The 25,913-nt window shown below is 31.5% G+C and overlaps 1 protein-coding gene across 3 annotated transcripts in view; it reads left to right on the forward strand.

The window, feature by feature from the left end:
* Positions 1 to 924: 924 nt before the first annotated feature.
* Positions 925 to 25,913, forward strand: part of LOC134682920 (sodium- and chloride-dependent glycine transporter 1-like) — a 45,866-nt gene continuing 20,877 nt past the window's right edge. The window contains exons 1-6 of one of the 3 annotated variants that reach the window (XM_063541840.1): positions 925 to 1,122; positions 9,485 to 9,595; positions 10,451 to 10,646; positions 23,276 to 23,410; positions 24,108 to 24,251; positions 24,704 to 24,866. In XM_063541840.1, coding sequence (XP_063397910.1) covers positions 1,021 to 1,122; positions 9,485 to 9,595; positions 10,451 to 10,646; positions 23,276 to 23,410; positions 24,108 to 24,251; positions 24,704 to 24,866 — 851 coding nt within the window. In that variant the 5' untranslated portion in view covers positions 925 to 1,020. Of the gene's footprint in view, positions 1,123 to 1,496; positions 1,679 to 5,790; positions 6,025 to 9,484; positions 9,596 to 10,450; positions 10,647 to 23,275; positions 23,411 to 24,107; positions 24,252 to 24,703; positions 24,867 to 25,913 lie in introns of those variants that run through there. The other 2 variants (XM_063541841.1, XM_063541839.1) reach the window with 2 other exon arrangements.

The raw sequence follows: 25,913 nt of genomic DNA on the forward strand, positions 1-25,913 counted from the left end.
AGGTGTATGAACTTATCTTCGCTGTTCAACATGCAAACAAATGGAAGTTTTTAACGACCTTGACTGGCTATACAGCCCTTGCACGGTCGGTGTTCAACATGGACAAATTATGTAAAGTTTTGGATTGTTAAAAAGCAGTTCATATTCGGTCTAGTTCTTTGCTTAAATCTGCAAAATTTGAGACAGATAGGCAAAAACCTGGCTGAGACAGTAAAAAAGAATATAGAAAATAATGATTTATTGCATTAAATACATTGATTTATCAAATATCAAATGTCTGTATTTGTTTGACTCAAATTGTCAACGAACCTAATGCCCAATTAAGGGGAGACCACTCAAATAATTATTTTTTTTAAATAAAGGATTGATGTTTATTTTTAGCAAGACAACAAGGTCGGTCCCGCCATATCTCTTCTAGCTTGAAAAGTAGTATGGTGACCCATACTTTTTATTGTATTAAAAAATAATTAAATGAAAAGTCTACATTCTGGCAGTGTATACAAAGAAAATGCTATCTGAGGAAACATATACTAATGACCCACCCGATATTAACAATACACTGAGCACTATTTGTTGTGATTTCTTCAATTATTTGTTAATTTTTGAAAGCCAATGTTACCCTATTGGTATATACACATCTTGAATTTTGGATCTATATAATATTCTGTTTTATTGTTTGTATATATATAATTATGTCAGATCATGAGATATAACAATTTATTAAAGTGAATGTGTTTGTGCAAATCAGGAGATAAATAGATATATTGTTCACAGTGCAAATAAATATTTCCTAATAGATTTGTATGCAAGTCTAAAAGAAATCTCTATTTCATTAATCAATTCATTTATTTAGACACAGGTTGCTCAGTTGCAAACAATAACAACTGTACTTTCAGAGACAAATGCCTAGTATTATAAACAGAGCATAGTGGTGCTCCTAAAAAGGAGACATATGCAGAGCATTCGCATGTGTTCGTTCGGCAACGTCCGTAAAAGGTCCGATTTCGCGGTAAAAACATCATGTCGTCTCACGGCACCAACGATTCTAACAGCAGACGTACACTAGAAGAAAGTAACGGGGATGAAATTATAGATGACAATGAAGCTCAAGTCGATCTTTTAGTAAGTAGAACCAAAATTTAAAACCTGAAGTGTTTATTTACAGGGAAGAAATTCACGAAACATGGGTTTCTCTTTTGTGCTCTCAACCATGGAGAATCAAAACAACGTGGCACGTGTTTACATTAAAATAATGCAGTTAAGAATGCCAATACGTAATAATTTATCAAAATTAAAAGTCAAATTGAGTTTCGCTTAATGTCGGTTTTATGTTTGAAAGAGTATAGATAGTTGTTATTGTTTATTTTTTGTGTGTGGATATTTTGTTTTGATGTCAAGCTGTTGTCACGATTCCATTCATGAAGAGTAAACAGACCGAAAAGTCATTGCGTCACCCTTGGTTTAAAAAAAAATGAAAAACGCTATTTATCAGTCTGTCAATACTTAATCTTTGAAATTCCATTGTACTTTCATTGATTGGAGTGTACACAGTATCTGATACATACATGAAACAAGTGTGTACAAACATGTACTTAATTGATTGATTGATTGATGACTGTAATCTGATTCCATCTGTCTACACAATCTTACCTACACCAGCAACTTGTTCACCCACATGGTGAGTGCTTTGGATATATTTTTTTTTTCACAATCTCACATTTTTATTGTCAAGAGTATTTTGAATTCCAGAGCTTATCATGCTTATGTTTGTAATTGCTTGCTTATACCGACTCTAAATAAAGCTTTATTATTATGAAATTTTGTGAGTTCCTATGATGTATTGTGGGATCACAAAATATATCCAAATCATCCTCCAAATTTGATTAATACCCTGCTTTGCTTTATTGTTGGAATTAATAAATTAGTAACTTAAAACAAATATTACAGTTTATAACAAAAAAAAAATGTTACAGCATCTTTCAGATAAAAATGTCAATGTTGAAGTATAAATGAAGAGCGAAACATGTTTGACTGTGTTATGGTTGTCATTACCAATCACAGGTCTTACAATGATTTAAAATGGTGTAAAAATATTTATTTTATAAACAAAAAAATCTGTTTTCACAACTTAGTAGTGATGTTTGCCTTTCTCTCAAATTTACACTTCATCACTTGTTGGTTGTTATAATACATTCAAAATATAACCTAATAAATACACAAGTAACAACAAGAGACAATCTATATAGATTTACAATACATGTATATGAAAGACGATTAAACATTTTTGTCGAGCCTTCGACTTTAGTCGAAAAAGCGAGACTAAGCGAGACTACATTCCGTCGGCGTCGGCGGCGTCAACAAATATTCACTCTGTGGTTAAAGTTTTTGAAATTTTAATAACTTTCTTAAACTATACTGGATTTCTGCCAACCTTTGACAGAAGCTTGTTTATGATCATAAGATAATATCCAGAAGTAAATTTTGTAAAAATAAAATTTCATTTTTTTCCGAATTTTACTTATAAATGGACTTAGATTTTTCTGCAGGGAAACATAACATTCACTCTGTGGTTAAAGTTTTTAGAATTTTAATAACTTTCTTAAACTATCCTGGGTTTGTACCAAACTTGGACAGAAGCTTGTTTATGATCATAAGATAGTATCCAGAAGTAAATTTTGTAAATAAATAAATCCATTTTTTCCACATTTTACTTTTAAATGGACTTAGTTTTTCTGCGGGGAACCATTACATTCACTCTGTGGTTAAAGTTTTTAAAATTTTAATAACTTTCTTAAACTATCCTGGGTTTGTACCAAACTTGGACAAAAGCTTATGTATGATCATAAGATTGTATCCATAAGTAAAGTTTGTAAAAAGATTACTCTGTTTTTTATGTAATTTACTTTTAAATGGACTTAGATTTGCTTACAATCATAAAATAGTAACAAGAGGAATATTTTTGTTGATTTTTTTCCTCATTGTTGTTGAGCCTGCGATTTACAGCAAAAATAGGCGAGACACTGGGTTCCGCGGAACCCTTACAAATTTTTACTTTAACCCTTTCACCAATTGCTGCCCAGACAGAAGTTACTCTGAGACGATGGCTCCCCTGGCTACTACTCCTGAAGTGGGAGATCTTCATAATAAATGTCGATAAAAACTTGTTTGTAATTATTTGTGTATTTATTTCATTCACTAACACCATGTTCACAGTTTTGTTCATGTTTTGATATTTTTTTCTTCATCAAATATTCAAATTTTCTGCATTATCTAGGTGAAATTCTCAAAATTCTGCTCTTTGACCCCAAATCGTAATTTTTTAACCCAAAACGGCAAAATTTTTTTTTTTTTAGGCTGTTCAAATTCCTCACACTGAACGATGTCCATTCCAAGGGTTTTTGTATATAAAACGACATTTTATGTTAAATAGGTACACTAGTTTTGCTTCAATTCTTCCATATTCTTTCAAAAAAAATGTTCCCTCATTTCAAATTCTTGTAAATTCCCTAAATGTCCTCTGATTTTGACATGATTTTCAATGAATGGAAGCGCCATGTTTACACTTTCATCCGGGAATTCATCAAAGAAAGATAACTTATATTTGCACTACGATCCCGGTAAAACAGGACTCATCGTCAGCTGTCCTAAGCGTGAATCCCGATAAACCGGGACTCATCAGGGAAAGGGTTAATTAAAATTTTAGTAGACTTTAATGAATTTAATGAAATTTGATTTCACATTATATAAATACCAATCAACAAATTAACAAATACATTAAATGGAAAACATTGTTTGTAATAGAAATATAACTTCAACTGGGCACATTGCATTTGCACCAATTTTTATAAAATCCAATCTTTCATTTGCACCACTACATTAAATTACATTTTGGTGTTAGTTTGATATGTGTTTAAGATGGTATTATTGGGATGACCCCTTTTAAAAGCCCCTCTGCAATTTTAGTGAAGGGTCAATAAGAAATCAATACTTATTAAGTTATTAATCTTTTATTGAATGCCAGAATGAGAACCTTTATGAATTTTTTTTTGGACCAGTTTCAGCTAAGGTGGAATAATTTTACCATTGCATCATTATTTGTTTACATCATTAGTTGAATAGATTCCAGGTTATACAATTTAGTTTGAAAAGTTTACATATAATTGACTGAAGCAAATGCATGAAATAAGTGAAATAAACTTTATTGTAAACTTTGATTAATGGCAGATTTTTAGCAGAATTGTCAAGAAGACAGGGACTTGTAAGTAAAAATTGATAGATTTTACAAAAATGAAAACAATAATCACAGGATGAGAACAAATTAAATAAACTTTAAACTCAAGATTGGTGGCCTGGCCTAGTACATGTAACATGCATCCTCATATGGGAATGATCAATCTATATTCAGATATATCCCGTAAGACATTGGCTACACTACTGGACAGGAAAAGACCACAGGACCATATATCTATTTAACAATCAACCTTTGGGCTCTAATTAATCTAACAAATGTAACGATCATGTAAAATTAGAATTTACTAGAAAAAATCAGAACAAAAAAAAAAAAAAAAAAAAAAATTGTCAATTCCTGTCTGGTGCATAATGCATGTACTTATTCACAGATAATTTAAGAGAATATCATGTTAAAAAAATAACTGATACATGATATTTGTCTCAGAAGTATGTACCTAGATCACTCAACTGTAGCTTTGTTTCAATTGCTATCCTTTGTGTACTTTAATATCAGTGGCTTCAGTGTTTAGACCTACATTTGTAAATATATGAAAAACTGGCAGAAAATCTAAATTTTTTATTTTTTATTGGAAAATTTGAATAATCAATTGTGATTTGTAACAGATGTCTGCTATATACTGAATATAACATAATAATGTACAGAATTATAATTCTTGGGGGTAAACTTTGGGTCATGTTTGTTTATTTCTGTGTGTGTTAGTAGTGGCCCATACATAGGGTAGTGATTATTCTTTAAGTCATTGTTAGGCCAAAATAAATAAAATGTATGCCTAGTACTGATCACATACATGTATCTGACCTCATTTTGTACTTTGCTGATACTGTTTTACTGGAAATAAAAACTAGTTAGGTGCTGTTAAAGTCTGTATGTTTTTGTAAAACAAGCAAGAGATTGAAGAATAATAATATGCTGTTTACATGTACATGTACTTAGCTGTCTTTCAGAGTAGATAGCCATGATAGTAAGAAACAATTATTTGATTTTGGTTTGAGGTTATTCTATTGAAAAACTTGAAAAATTCAATCTGATTATAAAGTAAATCTTTGTATGAAATATACAGTTAAATGTCCAAAGATTAGCCTTTGTGTTAAACTGGACATAAGTCCTATTCACAGTCAAATCTAGATTTTTTTTAGTCCTAATTCTATTCAAGCTTGATAATCATCACTTCATTTTTAGAAAAATGTCATAATAGAAATATATGTATGAAGTCTTGACATATATATGCATACAATAATGTCTTATTTTATAATATATACATGTACACTATATAAATTAAATTTTGGCGTTCGGTTGATATGTATTTAAGATGGTATTATTAGGACTGATGACCCCTTTAAAAAGCCCCTCTGCAATTTTAGTCAAGGGTCAATAAGAAATCAATACTTATTAATCTTTTATTGAATGCCAGAATGGGAACCTTTTTGATATAATTTTTGGACGAGTTTCAGCTAAGGTGGAATAATTTTACCATTGCATCATTCTTTGTTTACATCATTTGTTAGTTGAACAGATTCCAGGCTTTACAATTTAGATTGAAAAGTTTACATGTAATATGGACTTAATCAAATGCATGAAATAAGTGGAATAAACTTTATTGTAAACTTTAATTAATGGCAGATTTTAAACAGAATCGTTCAAGAAGTGAGGGACATGTAAAAATTGATAGATTTTACAAAAACGAAAACACTAATCGTAGTATACCTGACATTGCCGCTGGAACTCCTCTAATGGAGGACATTCAAGGTAGTTCTCAAGAAAGCAAGGGTGAGGTAAGGGGAAATAACTTTTAGATGTTCTGGTTGCTGTGTGTAACATTGTATGGAAAGTTCAAGGTCAGAGGAAGTTATTTCTACTTGAATACATATTGACTAAATACTAAATAGAAGTGGTTTTTTTTCTTCAATATGTAGGTGTTAGCCAAAGAAAATATTTGAATTCTGTAGGTTTGATGTCAAAATATAAGAAATTCAAAATCCTATTAAAATGTTCAAGGGATTAATAAGACAAGCAATGTTTATTTATCTATTGACACCTACATGTGTATAAGTATAGGTACTGGGATCGAAGCATATGCAAGGTCTATGCTATAGTAAGAAAACAGGAGTGAAAATTATTTGGACCAGAAACTAAGGAGGATTTGCACTTTGGCATTTCTTATTAAGATTCTGAGAGTGAGACAATTATGATAAATTTTTCGATTAGGGGTTTAGGAGGAGATTCAGTTTATACAAATGTATGCTAAAGAAAGCAGATACGACAAAGTTCATGTCATCCCAAAATTAACAAAGAAATCATTTTGATGAATAGATTAATACTGATGTACAAAAACATGAAAAAGACAGGATGTTAGTAAAAGTTCCACAAAATTCTATCTTAATGTTCTTGATCAGTTGCAGATTCCCTCCCCCCATCACTATATACATGTACCGCCCGCTGCAGAGAAATAGTAATAGAAAAGACAACAGAGAGCACTTTAAATTCAGCAAAAGATTTGAAAGTTACACTTCTGTTTCAGTAAAGGATTTGGGTTTGGAAATTGGGTATAAGCAGACAACAAGATAGAAACTTAAGAACACAAATAGAACTAAATGGATGTCTGTCCCATTCCCTATTTATTTCATAAACATTTATCAAGTGAAAGAAAACTCCCACGTAGTGTACATACAGAAAAATGTCATAAAAAAGACAATAAATGTAATGTTATATGTCAGATATTTGGACAAGTTCATAATGAGAAAAACCTGACGTTTTATGTGGAGGTCTAGTTTATAGTAAATATGGTTAGACATGTTACCGACTCCTGCAGAAAGTAATCAATGAATCCAAAGAAATTCTAACCTTTTCAACCTTTTAAATTCACATAAATCAATGTTTTGTTTGAATTGAAATGTAAAAAGTGTTGTAGTTGTAGTGAACTTTATTTGACCTCTGAGTTCATCTTGTTTAGACTAGAAATTCTGTAGTGTGTAAGATGTTGTAGCATTCATAGGCAGATCCAGGGGGGGCCCTGGCCCCACTTTCTTTGGGAAAATTTTGTTGATTATATAGGGAATCATTGAAGCATGACTGGAGTGGGCCCCCCTTAGGAAAAGTTCTTGGTCCGCCCAGTGGCATACATGTATGCTCTTATATAAAAATTCCATTTTATTTTAGAAATAAGCTTTGAATCACTACTAGCTTAAACAGGTATTGACTTGCATGTCAGGCCCAACTTATATTAGAAATAAGTAATAGAATATGATTTGCTCTCTGAATGCACATTTTTGCTGTCAGACAGGTTGAATACACGACCATAACTTACATTTCCATTAGAACAGTCTATGCCTACTCTGGTCTAAATGACAGATTTGATCACTAATCTTTATCCCTGTGAGGCTTCATTGAAGCCATAATCCTCAAAGTAGTCTGTATTAAACTTTATATATTTTTTTTGTAGAAAATACCTTAAAGATTAGTAGAATCGTTAATCCCTCTTCTCTACTCACTTAATACAATATACTGGAGAATTCTAGATATGTATATTTACAATGTATATCTAATTTCCTTCAAAAAATCCTAATTTTATACCTTCAATGTCAGAAATTAGAACATTTGTCCTCATGATCAAATGACTTTGTATTGGAATATTACATGAATATATAATGGCAAAGTATCATATTCAAAGTCACAGAATTTTTCAGAATCATGGTAAAGGATATTGTACATGTAGTATGTATAAATTAAATTTAAATTTAATGGTCTTCTAATCAAATATAAATTAGTGAGAATAATAATGGGACATTAGATTGAGAAAGATATGATATAATTGGCATGTAGATTTTAATATGTTGTATTTACCTTTTCATGTCTCTATATATAATGTCATAATTATATTTTTATTGCATATATTCCTCAAATTTCCCTAAAGAGAAGATATGAATGAAGTTTGGATGGCTTACACATTCAGATTATTTTTGAGCTAATGGTGATAATATAGATATTTGAGATTTCCAATCATGTACATATTGAGTAAAAGTTCTCTTGTTTCTTATTCATTAAATTTATGCTATAAAGATTTGTTAGATATTTATATGAAAAATGAAATGTGTTGTACAGAAAATATTGATCTGTTTCCAGTTGGTGTGCAATGATTAATTTCAGATGTTACTTGAGGAATAAATCCATTGTTTACACTGCATTCTTATTTGTTTCAGTAGCTAGCTGTGAGAATATGTACATTGAGTGATGGTTTATTGTGTCTAGACCTTTGGCATTGATGTAAATATCCCATCACGTTTTATCATTCAAAGGTGAACAAAATGGCATATAAATGGAGCTATTTTCAGGGCGTTCGACCATATTTAGATATTTTTATTTTATTGATATCAAATGTTTTTAAACGGATCCTTTGGGAAAGTTTTTATTTGGCACAGGATACTCTTTTGTCTTTTTCTCTAGGGATCGTTTAAGGGAACATCATTAATGATAAGTTAATTTTGTACAGACTCTCTCGAGAGTATTCTAAGAGTAGAGGGAAACAATGAACAGCAGATTCAATGTATGTTCTCTCTTTAAATTTCTGTTTTCTTATTTTTATATTCAGTTGGTTTAGATATATTAGATATGATCCATGATACATTTTATGTACTTCCACCATACTATTGAGTACATCAACATTCAATATTATCAAAATGAAAATGGCAATACTCTGCTGATATTTGATCCAATCCTATGACAACCAGTTTTTCGAGTACATGTATATGTTAGTTAGGTTGTTGAGTTTGTCCATTCTAAAAAGCCTATTGTCTTTATAGCGTTTTTAGGTTGCTGAACTAGTGTGTGGCAAACATTTATGTTGAGAGCATGAGTGCAGGTTCTGTTTACCCTTCTGGAGCATTTAAAATCATCCCTGATTGTTTTGTGGGGTAAAAGTTTCTAGGTCATGTTTTCTGCCAAACAGACTAACTTTTGTGTAAAAAGCATTACATTTGATTGATTATTTGGAGTTTTGACAGATGAACAGTACAAACATGGTTCTCAAATTTTTAAGAACTGATTTCTTAGGAGTATAAGACAGCATGCCTCTGGGTGCAGGAGTTTCTTGCTGCACGGAAGACCCATTGGTGGCCTTCGGCTGCTGTTTGCTCTTTGGTTGGGTTGTTGTCTCTTTGACACATTCCCCATTTCCATTCTCCATTTCATTGAAATTATATATCTCATAATTTATTGATTTCGATTTTGTTTTTGCAGAGAGGAACAGAAAAATACCACCATGAGTCCGATTCAGAAAAGAACAAGCACAAATGGGGAGTGGCCTATTATAAAAACAATGACTACAGTGGACCACAGGATGATGATATAGTAATTACATCTTTTGAGTTACTTTAGGTTTATAATGACATGTAAACACTTCACATATTTAAGTAAGGTCTCAACTCCCTCAGAGTAAAATTTTATTGTTCCGCTAGTCGACAACACTTACAAACTTAAGCATAAAGGTTAGATCTCCTACTTTTTACCTATTTTGTGATTTCTAGAACTGGCCTTTCAGCGTTTCTCAATTGGTGTTTTCATCTCATCTTGTCTTCTTTAGATTTAAAAATAAAAAGAAGCAGAAAGTACTGGCATACCTGCTGTTGTGTTCAATTGTTCAGGAATTCATATTTAATAAGAAAAATGTAAATCCCCAATGAACGATTTAGGAATCAATAACCTGGACATAGACCTTGACAAATGGACAGGCTATTGTAGTTGAATGTCCGGTAAATGTATGACCCCCTGCTGTTACTAGACACATACTTTGTAAGGAGTAGGGATCCAGTTATATCAATTGACTTATATTCAATTTCAGGTCTTTTTTTTAAAAGACAACAGTTATGCTGACTTTTGTTATTTTTCAATTTGTCCAACATTCCTCACTTTTTATCTATTTTGTCATGTTTGGTCTAGACAGATATAAATTACAAAATATAAAAATAAAATTAAGTTACTTTTCTCCTAACTTTGGCTACTGGTTGGTTTATGCATGAAAATGACAGTTGGTAAAATTAAGGTAAATAGTTTTAATTCTTTTGTCAATATTGCATATAATTCATTTACACAAAGATCTATATTTTTTGTTTCAAGAAACAGATTAGTTAATTTCTTGTACCAATGTCAAAAGACAGTTTTAAGTAATTCATTTTAATTAAAATTGCTAAAAACTTTTATTTTCAGAATCCTAATGAATCGTTGGTGCAGGAGGTATCCAGTACTGCTGTCCTGACCCCTCTTGATGATGACCTTGTCGGGGAGGAAGATGAGAGAGACAATTGGTCCGGACGGTTGGATTTCTTGATGTACCTCCTGGGATACTCGGTTGGACTGGGAAATGTTTGGAGGTTTCCATACTTAGCATACAGTAATGGTGGAGGTAAGAATCTCTGACTGAAATTCAAGTGCTAGATCAGGAGCTATTGATTTTGAAATAATTTTATGATCTTGCCGTAGCAAAGGCGGCATTAATGTAATATATTTAAAGTCAAATATACTGGTACACATATGATGTCAAATTGATTGTTTATTAGAAGAAGTGGTACAAAGAAACGATCAAAAGGACTTTAGTACACATAAAAGGTCAAAATTGACTGTTTTTTCATTCAGAGTGGTACAAACAGTCAAAGAGACTGTATATCAGCATATGGTACACATATGAGATCAAAATAGACTGTTTTATCATTCAGAGTGGTACAAACAGTCAAAGAGACTGTATATCATCAGTATATGGTATGCATGTGAGATCAAAATAGACTGTTTTATCATTCAGAGTGGTACAAACAGTCAAAGAGACTATATCAGCATATGGTACACATATGAGATCAAAATAGACTGTTTTATCATTCAGAGTGGTACAAACAGTCAAAGAGACTATATCAGCATATAGTACGCATGTGAGATCAAAATAGATTGTTTTATCATTCAGAGTGGTACAAACAGTCAAAGAGACTGTATATCATCAGTATATGGTATGCATGTGAGATCAAAATAGACTGTTTTATCATTCAGAGTGGTACAAACAGTCAAAGAGACTGTATATCATCAGTATATGGTACACATATGAGATCAAAATAGACTGTTTTATCATTCAGAGTGGTACAAACAGTCAAAGAGACTGTATATCAGCATATAGTACGCATATGAGATCAAAATAGACTGTTTTTTCAGTAAGAGTGGTACAAACAGTCAAAGAGACTGTTTATCAGCATATGGTACGCATATGAGATCAAAATAGACTGTTATCAGTAAGAGTGGTAAAAACAAAAAGATAAAATTTACTGTGTATCAGTCAATGTGGTACTTGTAAAAGGTCTGATTGACAAGTTTTATATCTTGGGGAGATTGTATTTGGTAAATAATTGAACACTTGCTCTTTTGAATTTGAATTTTTTTTAAATATTTGCCTGTCATTATAATTAAGCAGTAGTTGTATGAATTCTGTTTAAAAAAAGTGAAACTACAGCTTAACACCCCTATTTCAATGTTTAAGTATGGTTGTTAGCGAAGTTAGATTTAAATTGAACAAAAGACTATTTATATGACTTAGAATAATGGATTAATTCTCTTTTGTGTGAATTCAATATAGTGGTCACCTTGTAAGGACATTTTTTTTGTTTGTTTTCTGATGTGGTCAGGAGTTATTCAGTTCAGTAAGACCATGGGTCATATTTACATAACGAAGAACAAATATGGCATTAAATTTAGTCTGAAATTTGTTTGAAGTGTTATTACTGAGTTTTAATTCTTTTTAAATGTTGTTTGATGCTTATAATTGCATTAGAATAGTATGGGAAAATTTAAATGTCATTTTGTTCATTCTTAACCAAATCTAAATTGAATAATAGTAATATATGGTGCAGCTGCTATGGTGTAGTCTTAAGCTTCATTAAATATTTATCAGAATAGTAAGAAAATGAACATTAAATATAACAATTTTAACAATGATTTGTTCTTGGTAGTTTTACTATTTTATCCTACACATTCATAGTTATAAGGATTGAGGAATTGTAATAATTATAGTATTAATAAAATCGATAGAAAAGTATTCCTAAAAATTAAAAAAAGTACCAGCCCATGTCATAAAACCTGTATTTTCACAAGGATAGACTACATTACACCACATTTCTAATTTGCAACAATTTTTTTGTAAATACAGAATTATGACATTGGAGCTTTTATATTTTACAATGGAAAGTTTACAATGGAAAGGAATGATTGATTGCTTGATTGGTATTTAATGCCACTTTTAGCACATCTGTACTATTTCATGATGGTCAGATTTGATTTGTTGAGGAAAACCAGTGGTTCCCAGAGAACAACCAACCTTCTTCTGGAAAACTGACAATTCTAGCAAAATGGGGGTTTCGAGCTTAAAACCTCTGTGTTGGACAACATTGCCACTGAGGCTCCCAAATGGCAATGAACTGAAGATACAACTATATTGCTCCCCAATATGCCCAATGACAATGGACTATGTAAATTTACTGAGAGCCTGTATTCTGGAATCATCCACAAATATTAAACAGAAATGAGAAAGGAAATGGGGAATGTGTCAAAGCAACAACAACCCAACTATTGAGCAGACAACAGTCAAAAGTCACCAATGGGTCTTCAATGTAGTGAGAAACTCCTGCACCCTTAGGCATCCTTCAGCTGGCCCCTTTGAAAATATGTATACTAGTACAGTGATAATGGACGTCAGACTAAACTCTGAATTATACACAAGAAACTAAAATTAAAAATCATACGAGACTAACAAAGGCCAGAGGCTCCTGACTTGGGACAGAGGCAAAAATGCGGCAGGTTAAACATGTTTATGAGATCTCAACCCTCCCCCTATACCTCTAGCCAATTTAGAAAAGTAAACGCGTAACAATACACACATTAAATTTAGTTTATAATAAATAAAGTTTATATATAGTATTATTTTTAGAATGATGCAATGTTTACATGACACATATACTTTATATTTATGTATGTGTTAATTTGATGTCCAACCATCTTGGACATCTGACAAAATATGTCAGGTTAATTATGTGACACAGTAACTTAGATAAATAACCAGGTGTTGTTCTATAAGTCAGGTGATAATTGGGCCAGTTCCAACCCACATTGTGTTAATTTAAAAAGAAATAAACATTGTCATTGTACTCTTAATGACAATATACAATATGTCTGTTGGGAAAAATATTCTGTAATTAATTGTTCTTTTAATATTTGATTAAGGTGGTACCCAACACTTTCACTTAAATTAATTTGGCTCATTTAATTTTCATAAATTTTGTCAAAGTATTTACTTTGACCCTTTAAAAAAAATATAAAAGTTTCAAAAATTTTGAATCTGACAACCGTTTTGTCAGAAATATTACACTGGTTATATAGCAGTTTGACAAAAACCAATTATGATCTTTGAGAAGCTTTATATTCTTTTTACAACACAACATAATTAATAAAAGGTTTAGCTGACTTTACATAGTTATCTCCCTGTAGTGTTAGGTACCACCTTAAAGTAAGGGAACCCATGGGGCAAAAGTTAAAGATAGTTCTGATGTACTCCATAAACAGGGGCGGATCCAGCCATTTTAAAAGGGGGGGGTCCTAACCCAGGACAAAAAGGGGGGGGGGGGGGTCCAATTACATGTCCCCATTCAAATGCATTTATCGTCCAAAAAAAGGGGGTGTTCCAAAAGTCAAAATTTTTATTTAGTGAAATATCTAAATCAGACTAAGCTTGTGTAAACAAAGTAAAGTATGATTATGATAATATATCCAGTGTTTTACTTTCAACATTTAAAATAATGTCAAGTGTCTGTAACCCACAAACATTGGTATAATATTTCCTGTTGACAGATACTATAGAGAGACAACAAATGCCACTTACAATCATACCGCAGAATTCAATGTTATTTACATCAAATCTTATAGATTCACTTTGTACTGTTTACAAAGTTAAATCTGACCACACCTTTGATTGATGGTATTTTCACCATTTATTTGTCTTTTAATGTTTGCGTACATGTATTAATGAAAACATTAGATTTAAGATGAATGAGGTTTTCAGTCATAAGAACTCATGTTTGATATATATGTCTTTTAATTCATCAGTATATGAATTATTAATTTAAAAAATAAAATTGAAATATTAACAATAACACTTAAGTTTTCATGCATTTTGTATATTTTGTTAATTTTATTGGGTTTTCTAGAGGACTAAAGCGTCACATGTAATACACCAATTGTAGGCTATAGTGATGTGGTTATAATGGAAAAATTTGATTATGTTCATTCAAAGACAGATATTTTTGTGGTTGTTATATAAAGAAAAAATTAATACATTGAAGTTGTACAGATTTTACCAATGAAAACAATCTTGAGCTTACATAATTATTTGCGTTCTTTCCAAGATAACCCCTAGAATTACATCATATTTATAGTTTGAAGGGTGACCTTAACATACTGACGTCGCAATTGTATAGGTATATGCCCAAAATAAAATTAATATGAAGACATTAAATGAAGCATTGACGTCATGAATCGGTAAATCAGTACCAGGTACAAACTCAATCTGTATACATAGTGTATAGTATTACCACTCAAGGTTTTATTGTTTATAATGAATGAATAAAGTTACTACGTTTTATGGGCAAATAATGTTTACAAACATTGCAAGAGGAAAACAAAGGGGACCTATAGTTGATTACTTCCATGTCATTTAGACACTTCTGGTTAGTTGTAAAACTGGCAATCACACCATAATTTAAGGTGGTACCCAACACCTTGACTAAAATTTATTTTGCTCGTTTAATTTTCATAACATTTTTACAAAATATTTACTTCGACCCTTTGACAAAAAATATAAAAACTTCAAAAAATTTGAACCAACCATTTTATGAGAAAATTACACTGGTTATATAACAGTTTGACAAACACTAATTTTGATCATTGAGAAGATTAATACTCCCCTAACAACACATCGTAATTAAATCTGATTTTACAGAGTTATCTCCCTGTAGTGTTAGGTACCACCTTAAGCCGCATGACCAAATGTGTCAAGTACAATTTTTTCTTTACTTTGCATCCATCATCAACTGTTAACTTATGAAAGTCTTCCCTTCCGAAACTACCAGGCCAATTAGCCATAATCACCATTAATGGTTATCTGGTTATAATAAAAAAAATGGTCAAATTATACTGCCTGCCACCCTTCATGGCTAAAATTAGAACATATGGTTTAAATACAATTTTTGTCTATTATCTTGAAAACCGTTAGATGAGAAAAAAGTTGACAATGCAATTATGTAAAAATTGTTGAGACCTGCAGTTCATTTACATCAACTTCCAGATCATTTCTTATTGAAATCAAATCAAAAATCAAAACAAAACATAAACTATGATTCTACAAGAATAGTTATTGCCCCTAAAAAAAACTTTTACCAATTTTTGCTGTCATTTGTGGCATTGAGTACTTTCATGACTGTGTTAGATAGAGTGAAGCTTTAAAATTACAAAATATTTACAATGAACAGCAAGACAAGATCTACAAATTAGTCACTTTGGCCAAAATAGACGGATGACAATGTATAGGAGTTATTGCCCTTTGATGAGAGAAAATATTCACAAAAAAGTAATCAGCAGTACATGATTAACAAAGAACAGATTTTAGTCGTGAAATATTCTAGAGACTTGCAGATAAATAGTTGTCATTCATTTGAGCAAAGGGGATATGTTTCTTTTCATGTTTCATTAAAAAGAATAAATACAAGGATTTTCTTGGTCATGACACTTTTTTTTATAAAATTCTATTTGGCAGTACATTGTAGTACAACCTGTACAATGATCTGGGAAATTAACACGATGGTAAACATTGATAAAATATGTTACTAATGTAACAGGTGATGATGTATGGGGTTATGTAGACAATACATGATGTACATGTAAAAACATCTGTGTGTACACATTTTACATGTTAGAAATGTCTCGTTCTTTTGAAACATTTGAAAAATTTAAATATAAAAACATATTAGAATTGATCCTTATAGCAACATACCAGATTTTGTTTCAAGTTGAAAGTCATAAAAAAGTCAATTTCTAATCTTCCGCCAGGAATAATAATAAATTAAACAGAGACCTGTTATGTTTCATGTAGCTAACTCTTGGATTGACACCCCCCCCCCCAACAAAAGAACCAACAACGAACCAATAATAGAAGAAAGAAAGAAAATAACACCCCACACAAACAAACAAACAAGGAAAAAAAATGAGAGAAAGGGATAATCCTCTTGTTGTCATGGCCTCCTTGCATTCTTGCTATTTTAAACTTCTGTTAAAATGTCTGTCAAAAAAGAAGACCCCTAAAAAATCCTTACTTTTATATTGGTTATTCTGGGACAGGATACTTGTTTACCTCCTGCAATGTTTATAAACATAATTTTCTGTGAAACGTAGTAAATAGACATGTTAATGTTGATTTAAACCACAAATAATATCAATGGATTTAAACTTTTTACGATGTTTTATCTCCAAAATCAATAGTAACTTTTGTTTACTATATTTTCATTCATAAAACTCAATTCCTTTGATATAACGCATAAGGTAAAACATTCTTTTGAAGAAAGGAGTGTACTTAGATACCAATATATAGGCTTTACCTTTAATGTTTTACTTTGGCGGGCTTTTTTCTGCCCGCTTAATTGAGAAATTGTTTGGTCTACTTTAGGTAGATTTCAATTCAATAGACGTAACCTGTTAAATTTTATTTTGGGTTTGTTTCTGATTAATCTTTACACTTTTCAAAAGTGAAATTGAAAAATTAATGTCCATTTAAATTAAGATTTAATCATTAATTATTTGGCATGGATATTTCTTGTAAAATGTTCAATAAGCCAACTGTTTATAAATGATATAAAAGACACATCACAAATGTATGCAGTATATAGAACCAAAGATAAAAATAGATTGATTTATGATTTCTGCACTGGTTCACTTAAATGGTTGTATGGTTTTGGTTCTTTCCTAGATCAAACTTCCAGAATTAATGAGAAAAAAACTTATTCATATTTGAAATAGCAAAAAATTTTGAATCCACAGACACAAAGCTCAATTTTATAAAAAAAACCTTGATGTTGGCCTGTATAGAGGTTCAAAATCGATTAAACTTGCTTTGCCTAGGGGTCTGTGATTTAGCATGAAGACTAAGATACTACTATTAACTTGTCATGTAAAGACTGAAGCTTTCAACTCTATATATATATGTCTTGTAAAAATGAGAAACCCAGTGAGGTCTTTTATGGTGTTTTTTTTACAATTTTATATGGTTTCAAATCACAAAGACATATTTGCATGATGTGCCTCTGCATTATTAAAGATTGGTTTCAGGTTCTTCAGAAGTATCTTGGTCAAATTTGCTGGACTTTTCAAGCCTACTTTTATGAACATATCGAACAATACTTTTAAGTGGTAGGTCCATTCAACTCAAACTTTTTTCACTATGTTAACCCTCCTAAGGCTAGTTGTTGCTCTGGGCACTCCGTCTTACTTCACCAATAAAAAATATCCAATAGTGCAATAGTACTCAAGTCTTTATTCTATTCTTGTAGAATCATAGTTTATGTTTTGTTTTGATTTTTGATTTGAGTTTGAAGGAGGCAGTTATTGTTTTTTCCTTTTACAGAATTAAATAGAGTTGTAATTAATGACAAATGACTATTGTTTCTGACACTAAATACCATAATGAATAATTATTGATGTTTACATGGTTGAAAGCTATTTATATCATCATTTTACGATGTAGTTGTTAATATGGCAATATATCATAAATGGTATTGTTAATTTACTGAGACCTTGGCTTTAATACAAAACTTTACTGTTAAAACTAATAAGTCACTGATCCACAAAATCAGATTATATTTAAACAAATCATGGCTAAAGAATTTACACTTGAATTTTTAACTCTTGTCATGTTTTTTCAATATAAATTAAATGAATACCATGCATGCTTTTGGTTTTGACACCTTCTGTTCAGTTTGTGATTTATGATAGGTTTTTTAACTAATATGAGGCAGAATGCCAATATATAAGGCCTGCACTGAATTAAAAATAAAATTTACTTGAAAAAAAAAGTTTAACTTTGATTTTGGGCTAGAATGCTTTGGTATTAACATATTATATGTAATTAAAATTGTTCAGTTATCGTCCTTTGGTTTTCTTTTTTTGGATAATGGAAATTCCTTAGGAAATAAGAATAAAAATTCCAATAGTGTTAATTACATCAGGTGTAAAATAAAATGTATTTGTATGCCTCTTTGTTGAATTACATTGTAGTGCACACTGAGCTGGAATAATCCAGTAACCTCTGGTCCTCAATGTATGTAACAGATTGTGTTGTCTCGACTGTACTGGAATTAACTGGTATCCTTGTAAAGTTCAGACTATGTTTGAAGTCATATGAAAAGAATTTATAGCTATTAAAATGTTCAGGAAATTATTGAACTGATGCATGCACACATACTAAAATAAGTCCTCTGTGCATGTTTTTTAAAAACTTTTATGACAAATAAATATTGTATAATCCGACAACAAATATTTCATTGGTGAATGTGGAACAAATAGTTTTGCTACTTATTGATTTTCAGATTTTGGTGGCAAAGTTAACCTTTCACAACTTTAGAAATAAACAATACGAATCATGGACCATATAGCTAACTTCTTAAAAGCTTTGTATATAGATGCCTCATGTTACGAAGTTTCTGTCAGTCACATGTCCAATGTCCTTTCATGGTTCAGTGACCACTTGAAAAAAAGTTCAGATTTTTTGTAATGTTGAATTCTCTCTTATTATAAGTAATAGGATAATTGTATTTGGTATGTGCGTACCTTGCAAGGTCCTCATACCCGTCAGACAGTTTTCACTTGACCTTGACCTCATTTCATGGATCAGTGAACAAGGTTAAGTTTTGGTGGTCAAGTCCATATCTCAGATACTATAAGCAATAGGGCTAGTATATTCGGTGTATGGAAGGACTGTAAGGTGTACATGTCCAACTGGCAGGTGTCATCTGACCTTGACCTCATTTTCATGGTTCAGTGGTTATAGTTAAGTTTTTGTGTTTTGGTCTGTTTTTCTCATACTTTATTCAATAGGTCTACTATATTTGTTGTATGGAATGATTGTAAGGTGTGCATGTTTAGCGGGCAGATGTCATCTGACCTTGACTTCATTTACATGGTTCAGTGGTCAAAGTTAAGTTTTTGAGTTTTGGTCTCTTAATCTAATACTATAAGCCATAGGTCAACTATATTTGGTTTATAGAAATATTTTATGATCTATATGTCAGTGGCGCAGGTTTTATTTGACCTTGATCTCATTTTCACGGTTCATTGATCAGTGTTAAGTTTTTGTGATTTGGTCTATTTTCCTTAAACTATAAGTAATAGGTCAACTATAATTGTTGTATGGAAGCATTGTTAGCTATATATGTTTGCCTGGCATTGTCCATCTGACCTTGACCTCATTCTCATGGTTCATTGGTCTTTTTTTTAGTGATCTTGGTTAATGTTAAGTTTATGTGACAGTTGTAATAAAGCTTTATACTTAGGACTATCAACATAATATCAATGATTAGTAAAGAAGGCGAGACATTTCAGCGTGTGCACTCTTGTTTAGTTATGGCCCTTCATTGACTTGCATATTTAAAAGCAAGGGCATCTGTGTGACATGGACACATTCTTCTAGAATTTTTTCTCTATTTATATTTCCCGACCGATTGTGAAAAAATTGTTCTCTTTAGGGAAATGATTGTTCTCAACAAACAATTGGTTTAAATTTAATTTGGCATCAAATTTTCTTTGTTTCTTTCTTAGGCATAAAAAAAAGGTGTTCGCATTCAGGATGATGTCACATTCAAAGAGCACAAATTTTTGAAAAGCAAGGATAATGATTATAAGAGAAACAGAAAACAAATAACAAAGTTTCTAAAGGAATATATTCAGACTTTGCAAAACATAAAAAAATCAACAAAATGCAAGTTTTTCTCAATCCATGGAAATTGCATTGGTACCCACGAAAAATAAATGAATCCACGGTAGTTGTTATATCTAGGTCACTGTCTCTGGTGGAATCATTGGCAATTATATCACATATACCGGTATATTCATTTTTAGAAACACAAGAAAGACTCGCTCACCACATAAAAGATTTATACTATAAAATTAAATTTCTTTTAACATTAAATCCAAATAAATATACATAGAATTACAATATAAACTCAGCACATAGGACATTTAAACCAAAATCTAATAGGATTATTTTGCAGACAAAATATAAATGTTTAATGCACATCATTCAGTTACATAAAAGTCTTTATTGTATTATTTTTGATGTTTTTGTTGTAAAAGTATTGATATTGTCACAACAGTTACATTATAAATTTGATGGTCTATTTACAAGTACATTTTGTTCCTTGAAGTTTTGAAAAATTAAGTTGTTACAACAGGAGTAAACTTGTAAAGTTGATATGAAAAATTTGTCAAAATTGAATCTACAAAAATTATATACATATTTAGTTAATTTATTGTGCCTGGCATGTTTGTCAACCCAATTTATTTCATTAACATTGTAGTACTTGTTATTCTAATCATGGAAGTATTATATTGACTGTTTCATAAACAATATAATACTTCCATGTTCTAATGCATTCCAGCCAATACAAAACAGAAAGTGTCTTTGCTTCTTAATTGACTCAGTTCTGTACCATCATGTAAATATCTTATTAGTACTAAGGCCACATTAAAAAATAATGTTGCATTTGATGTTATTTCATATGATTGTTATTTCATTGGATACAAACATGAGACTTTCAGAAACATCTGGCGCAAGTGTATTATCAGGGCTTGTTACTCATGTTTCTGAATAACATTTAGTAAAGAAATTATAAACTTATTCAGGTTCTGTAGACCCCAATCCAGGGATCCCAAAACATCTTTGAAAATAGAAAATAGTAGAACTATATTTTTGTTTGGTATTAGTTGATATTGGTTGAATATTGGTCGCTTCTTATTGGTTGTTTGATATTAATTAATCAAGGTTGTTTGTTATTAGTTGAATGTTGGTTGTTTGAAATTACTTAATAAATGGTTGTGTGGTACTGACTGTTAGTTACTTGGTAACTGTTGAATATTTGTTGATTGCTAAAAAAATGTTAAAGTTGATGAATGGTTGTTCAAGGAAAGTTGATAAGTGGTTATTTTGAACAGGTTGATTAGAAACTAACCAGGTTTTGTAGACATCTTCCTTTATACATCTACACACTCACCATTTTTGGGGCCTCATAATTTCTGGGTACAGATGACTACAATATATTGTGACGGAAAGTTTGTATTTATATGATAAGTACATTCATACTCTGCTATTATTCCTGATAGGTTATAATTAAATAATTACCTTGACTTTGCCTAATTATGAGATAAGAGACAGAAGTGCAGTCTAGTGATTGTTATCAGATTCTTATATTACATAATATAACCAACCTTCAGGGTGCCAAAAAAATGTGCAATGGAAGTTTTATGTCAATGCATTCAAAACCATAAGGAGCAAGGGATTGTATTCCAACAAAAACATTGCAGGGCTTTTGTTTAAAGAATACATATGCAATTTATTTCATAACATGCAGTCACTTGATACCCAATAAAAATTGTACAAAATGATATTATTATGTAATTTTAAACGCTATGCACTCATTTTACTCCAAGAAGTTAAGGAAGGAAATGTGAATTAAAATTTTAAAGAGCTTTTTATTTAAATATTTCTAATGTCATTTGTTGGTCTTTGCTGAACATATTATAAACAATTGATAGTTGTTTTGGATAATGTCCAGTGGCAAATATATAATGTGTTTATCAGAGGGATATTTATTAGAGTCATATGTTATGTGTTTCTTCCTGTAACTGTCTTATCTCTCAGATCTACATAAGAATAAAGGGGTGTGTGTGTAATTGTTCTAAATCCCCTTTGCTGTTTTTTAAGGCAGAAAAAATAATAATTGTCACATATTGCCTTATAAGTTGATATTCTCACTGTAAAACAATGCGCTAGGGGAAAGGACATTCTCCCTGTTTTTTTTCTGTCTAGCCAGAACATTTATTGTCCTAGAACAAAGATAATTGTTTTCTAGCAACACAAGGTACATGCACAGATGCAAAATTAATTTCTCTTGACAGTATGAGTCAATAGGCACAATATATATACCGGCATATCTAAAAAAGTAAGATATAGTCAAATTGAAATGTACTTTATGAAGAGGTTTATTTTGTTGTGGTAATTATCACTCTCAGTCTACATTGTGTCAAGGCTGAGAAAGATAGAACAAGTATGAGGCAGTCATTTTGTTGGCCTCTCTCTTTTCTTTAAACTTTTTTGAGTCTTAGAAAATTTGCTCTCTTTTCTTGTGGATCACTGACAACATAATATCATGAATGAACACCATTCTTAAGCTATATCAGACTAAGAGAAATTCTAATGAAAATTGCATTCAACCCTTTAGCTATAGGCAACTGGAGCACTATGTGTTAACCTTGACAGTCTTTTTGTCCTTTTGTCATTTTCATTATCACTCGCTAAATAATGTTTGCCTTGAGCAATTTTTATGAAATTCATAAACAATGCTATAAACTACAACACACAGATTTCAAATTTGAGCAGTGAATTGCTTATCATTCTAGAGTTACACCCCTTTATAACTTGTAAAATTGCATATTGTTTGATTCCTTTCTCAGTTCAGTTTGCATCATGCAAATGTTATGAAACTCATAATGCTAAGAACCAAAACTTTCTAAAAAGTTCTAATTTAGGCAGTAATTCTCCTTGCATTCTAGAGTTAAGCCCCTTTTCAACTTGGAAAATTGCAAAGTTTGAGTGCATTCATATCTTCAGCTGAACGAGTTGATATGATTTTAAATACTCATTTGCATTTTCAGTATTATAGAATAACAAAATAATTTGTATAATTTCAGGTGCCTTTGTATTTCCTTTCATTCTGATGTTGTTTTTACTGGGTATACCGTTGATGTTCCTGGAGTTGGCTTTTGGACAGTTTGCTGCCTTGGGACCTGCCGCCATCTTTGACAGATTTTGTCCTTTGTTTACTGGTAAGTCACTTAAAATACTGTTGTTAAATGGTTGATAATTACCCTTATAATTCAAATGTTGATGACAAGCAAAGTTTTCAGATCACTAACATGGAAGAAACTTTTCAGTAAACAAAAATACCTCAAACAACTAAGTAAATTAGGTGGATAGTTGTCTCATTGGCAATTGTACCACATCTTATTTTCATATAATGATAATTTTTTTACTGACTATGATGGAAATGACTGAACCTTTTATTACACACCTCTTTACACATCTTTTTTTGAATGAGTTTCATAGAGGCTTAAACTTGCTTTGAAATTCCATATAAATTTTAATTATCAGGTACTTATAAAAAAAGAAGATGTGGGATGATTGCCAATGAGACAAATATCCACTTAAGACCAAAATGACACAGACATTAACAACTATTGGTCACCGCACAGCCTTCAACAATGCCCATAATGGATAGTCAGCTATAAAAGGCCCGATATGACAATGTAAAACAATTCAAACGAGAAAACTAACGGCCTTATTTATGTAAAAAAATAAACGAAAAACAAATATGTAACACATAAACAAACGACAACCACTGAATTTACAGGCTCCTGACTTGGGACAGGCACATACATAAATAATGTGGCGGGGTTAAACATGTTAGCGGGATCCCAACTTGCACAAGACAGTAATAACGTATGGTGTGACTTTGTTTTTCAGGACTGGGCTATGGTATGATAGCTATATCAGGAATGGTTGCTTTGTATTACACAGTAATCATAGGGTGGTGTATACTCTATCTTTTTATATCCTTTACTGCTGTTTTGCCATGGGAAGATTGCCATCCAGACTGGGCTACACAGTGTAAGTACCCTCAATCCTTGGTATTAACCATGTAAAAAGATCTTCATTTTAAGCAAACTTGAAAGTTATTCTAATACATCTTTGATTGGATGATGACTGCTGTCAATTCAAACCTTGATAGACAATTGAACACAATGCATATCAGATCTGTTATTTTGAACCATCTTATGCAGAGTTATAGCCCTTGGACTTAAAAATTCACTCAAATAGTTAGTTTACCATACTTTTCGTCATACTTGAAGATATTTGCTTGATATTTGTTATATAGTTCACACCATGACAAGTTATAGATCAAGTTAGCATTTGTTCCAGTACAATGAAGATTTAAACATTAGGGGACTATATATTGACATGCAATACTCTTGGAATGCTTGATATTTGTATTTTTAGACTGTTATCTTTATAGTTTTGCTGAAGTGCCATTTTAACACAATTATTGTTTGTATTTTCAGATTGTTACTCATACAGTGCTGCAGATGCTTGTTCAGCTGTAAATGGAAGTATTTACTTCAATCAGACTTGTTATAACGCTACCTCGGCTATTGAAGGAAATATTCATCACCTTTTAAATACAACCCATGCAGAAAGACATGCTCCTGCTCAAGATTATTTTGAGTATGTTTACAAATCAATTGTAAGCTTGTGAAATGTTGCTATGAATTATATGATATGTAATGATTGTGATAGGTAAAAATTTCGTGATGATGGGGATTTACAAGAGTTGTAATACAGATTCAGCTGAGATTTGTCAATGTCATGAGTAAAAGTCTTGACTTAAAAAATCATAAGCAGTGCTCCTGAAAACCTTGTTCTTGGCTACTAAAAATTAAGTAGGTCCTACAATTTGTCTTGCAGTCTTGATGTTCAACTTAAAGTTTGTGCTATTAAGTTCTTCTTTGCAGCTTTTTGTTATTAAGAAAACTGTCTATAGAGGAATACAGTTTTTTCAATAATATTTTCATTGTCTTGCCTCTTAAATTTTGAAAAAGCTGTTCTTAGGCGTGATATTCATGCCCTCGACTTATTTCTTTCTTGTTTAGGTCCTCATTGGTCTAAGTAGTCAAATTACTGCATCACTAGCCAGTCAGCACTAAGGTTGTGATTTAGAGTCCCACAAGGAGCAGGTGCACTCTACTCCAATCAGTTTTATGAAATCATAATCTTTCAGTTAGTTTAATTGAAGTCTGGAGCTGGCATGTCAGTTAACTGCTAGTAGTCTGTTGTTATTTATGTATTATTGTCATTTTGTTTATTTTCTTTGGTTACATCTTCTGACATCAGACTCGGACTTCTCTTGAACTGATTTTTAATGTGCGTATTGTTATGCGTTTACTTTTCTACATTGGTTAGAGGTATGGGGGGAGGGTTGAGATCTCACAAACATGTTTAACCCCGCTGCATTTTTGCGCCTGTCCCAAGTCAGGAGCCTCTGGCCTTTGTTAGTCTTGTATTATTTTAATTTTAGTTTCTTGTGTACAATTTGGAAATTAGTATGGCGTTCATTATCACTGGACTAGTATATATTTGTTTAGAAGCAAGCTGAAGGAGGCCTCTGGGTGCGGGAATTTCTCGCTACATTGAAGACCTGTTGGTGATCTTCTGCTGTTGTTTTTTATTTGGTCGGGTTGTTGTCTCTTTGACACATTCCCCATTTCCATTCTC

Source organism: Mytilus trossulus, chromosome 9 (assembly GCF_036588685.1).
Source record: "Mytilus trossulus isolate FHL-02 chromosome 9, PNRI_Mtr1.1.1.hap1, whole genome shotgun sequence".
NCBI classification, from domain to species: domain Eukaryota; kingdom Metazoa; phylum Mollusca; class Bivalvia; order Mytilida; family Mytilidae; genus Mytilus; species Mytilus trossulus.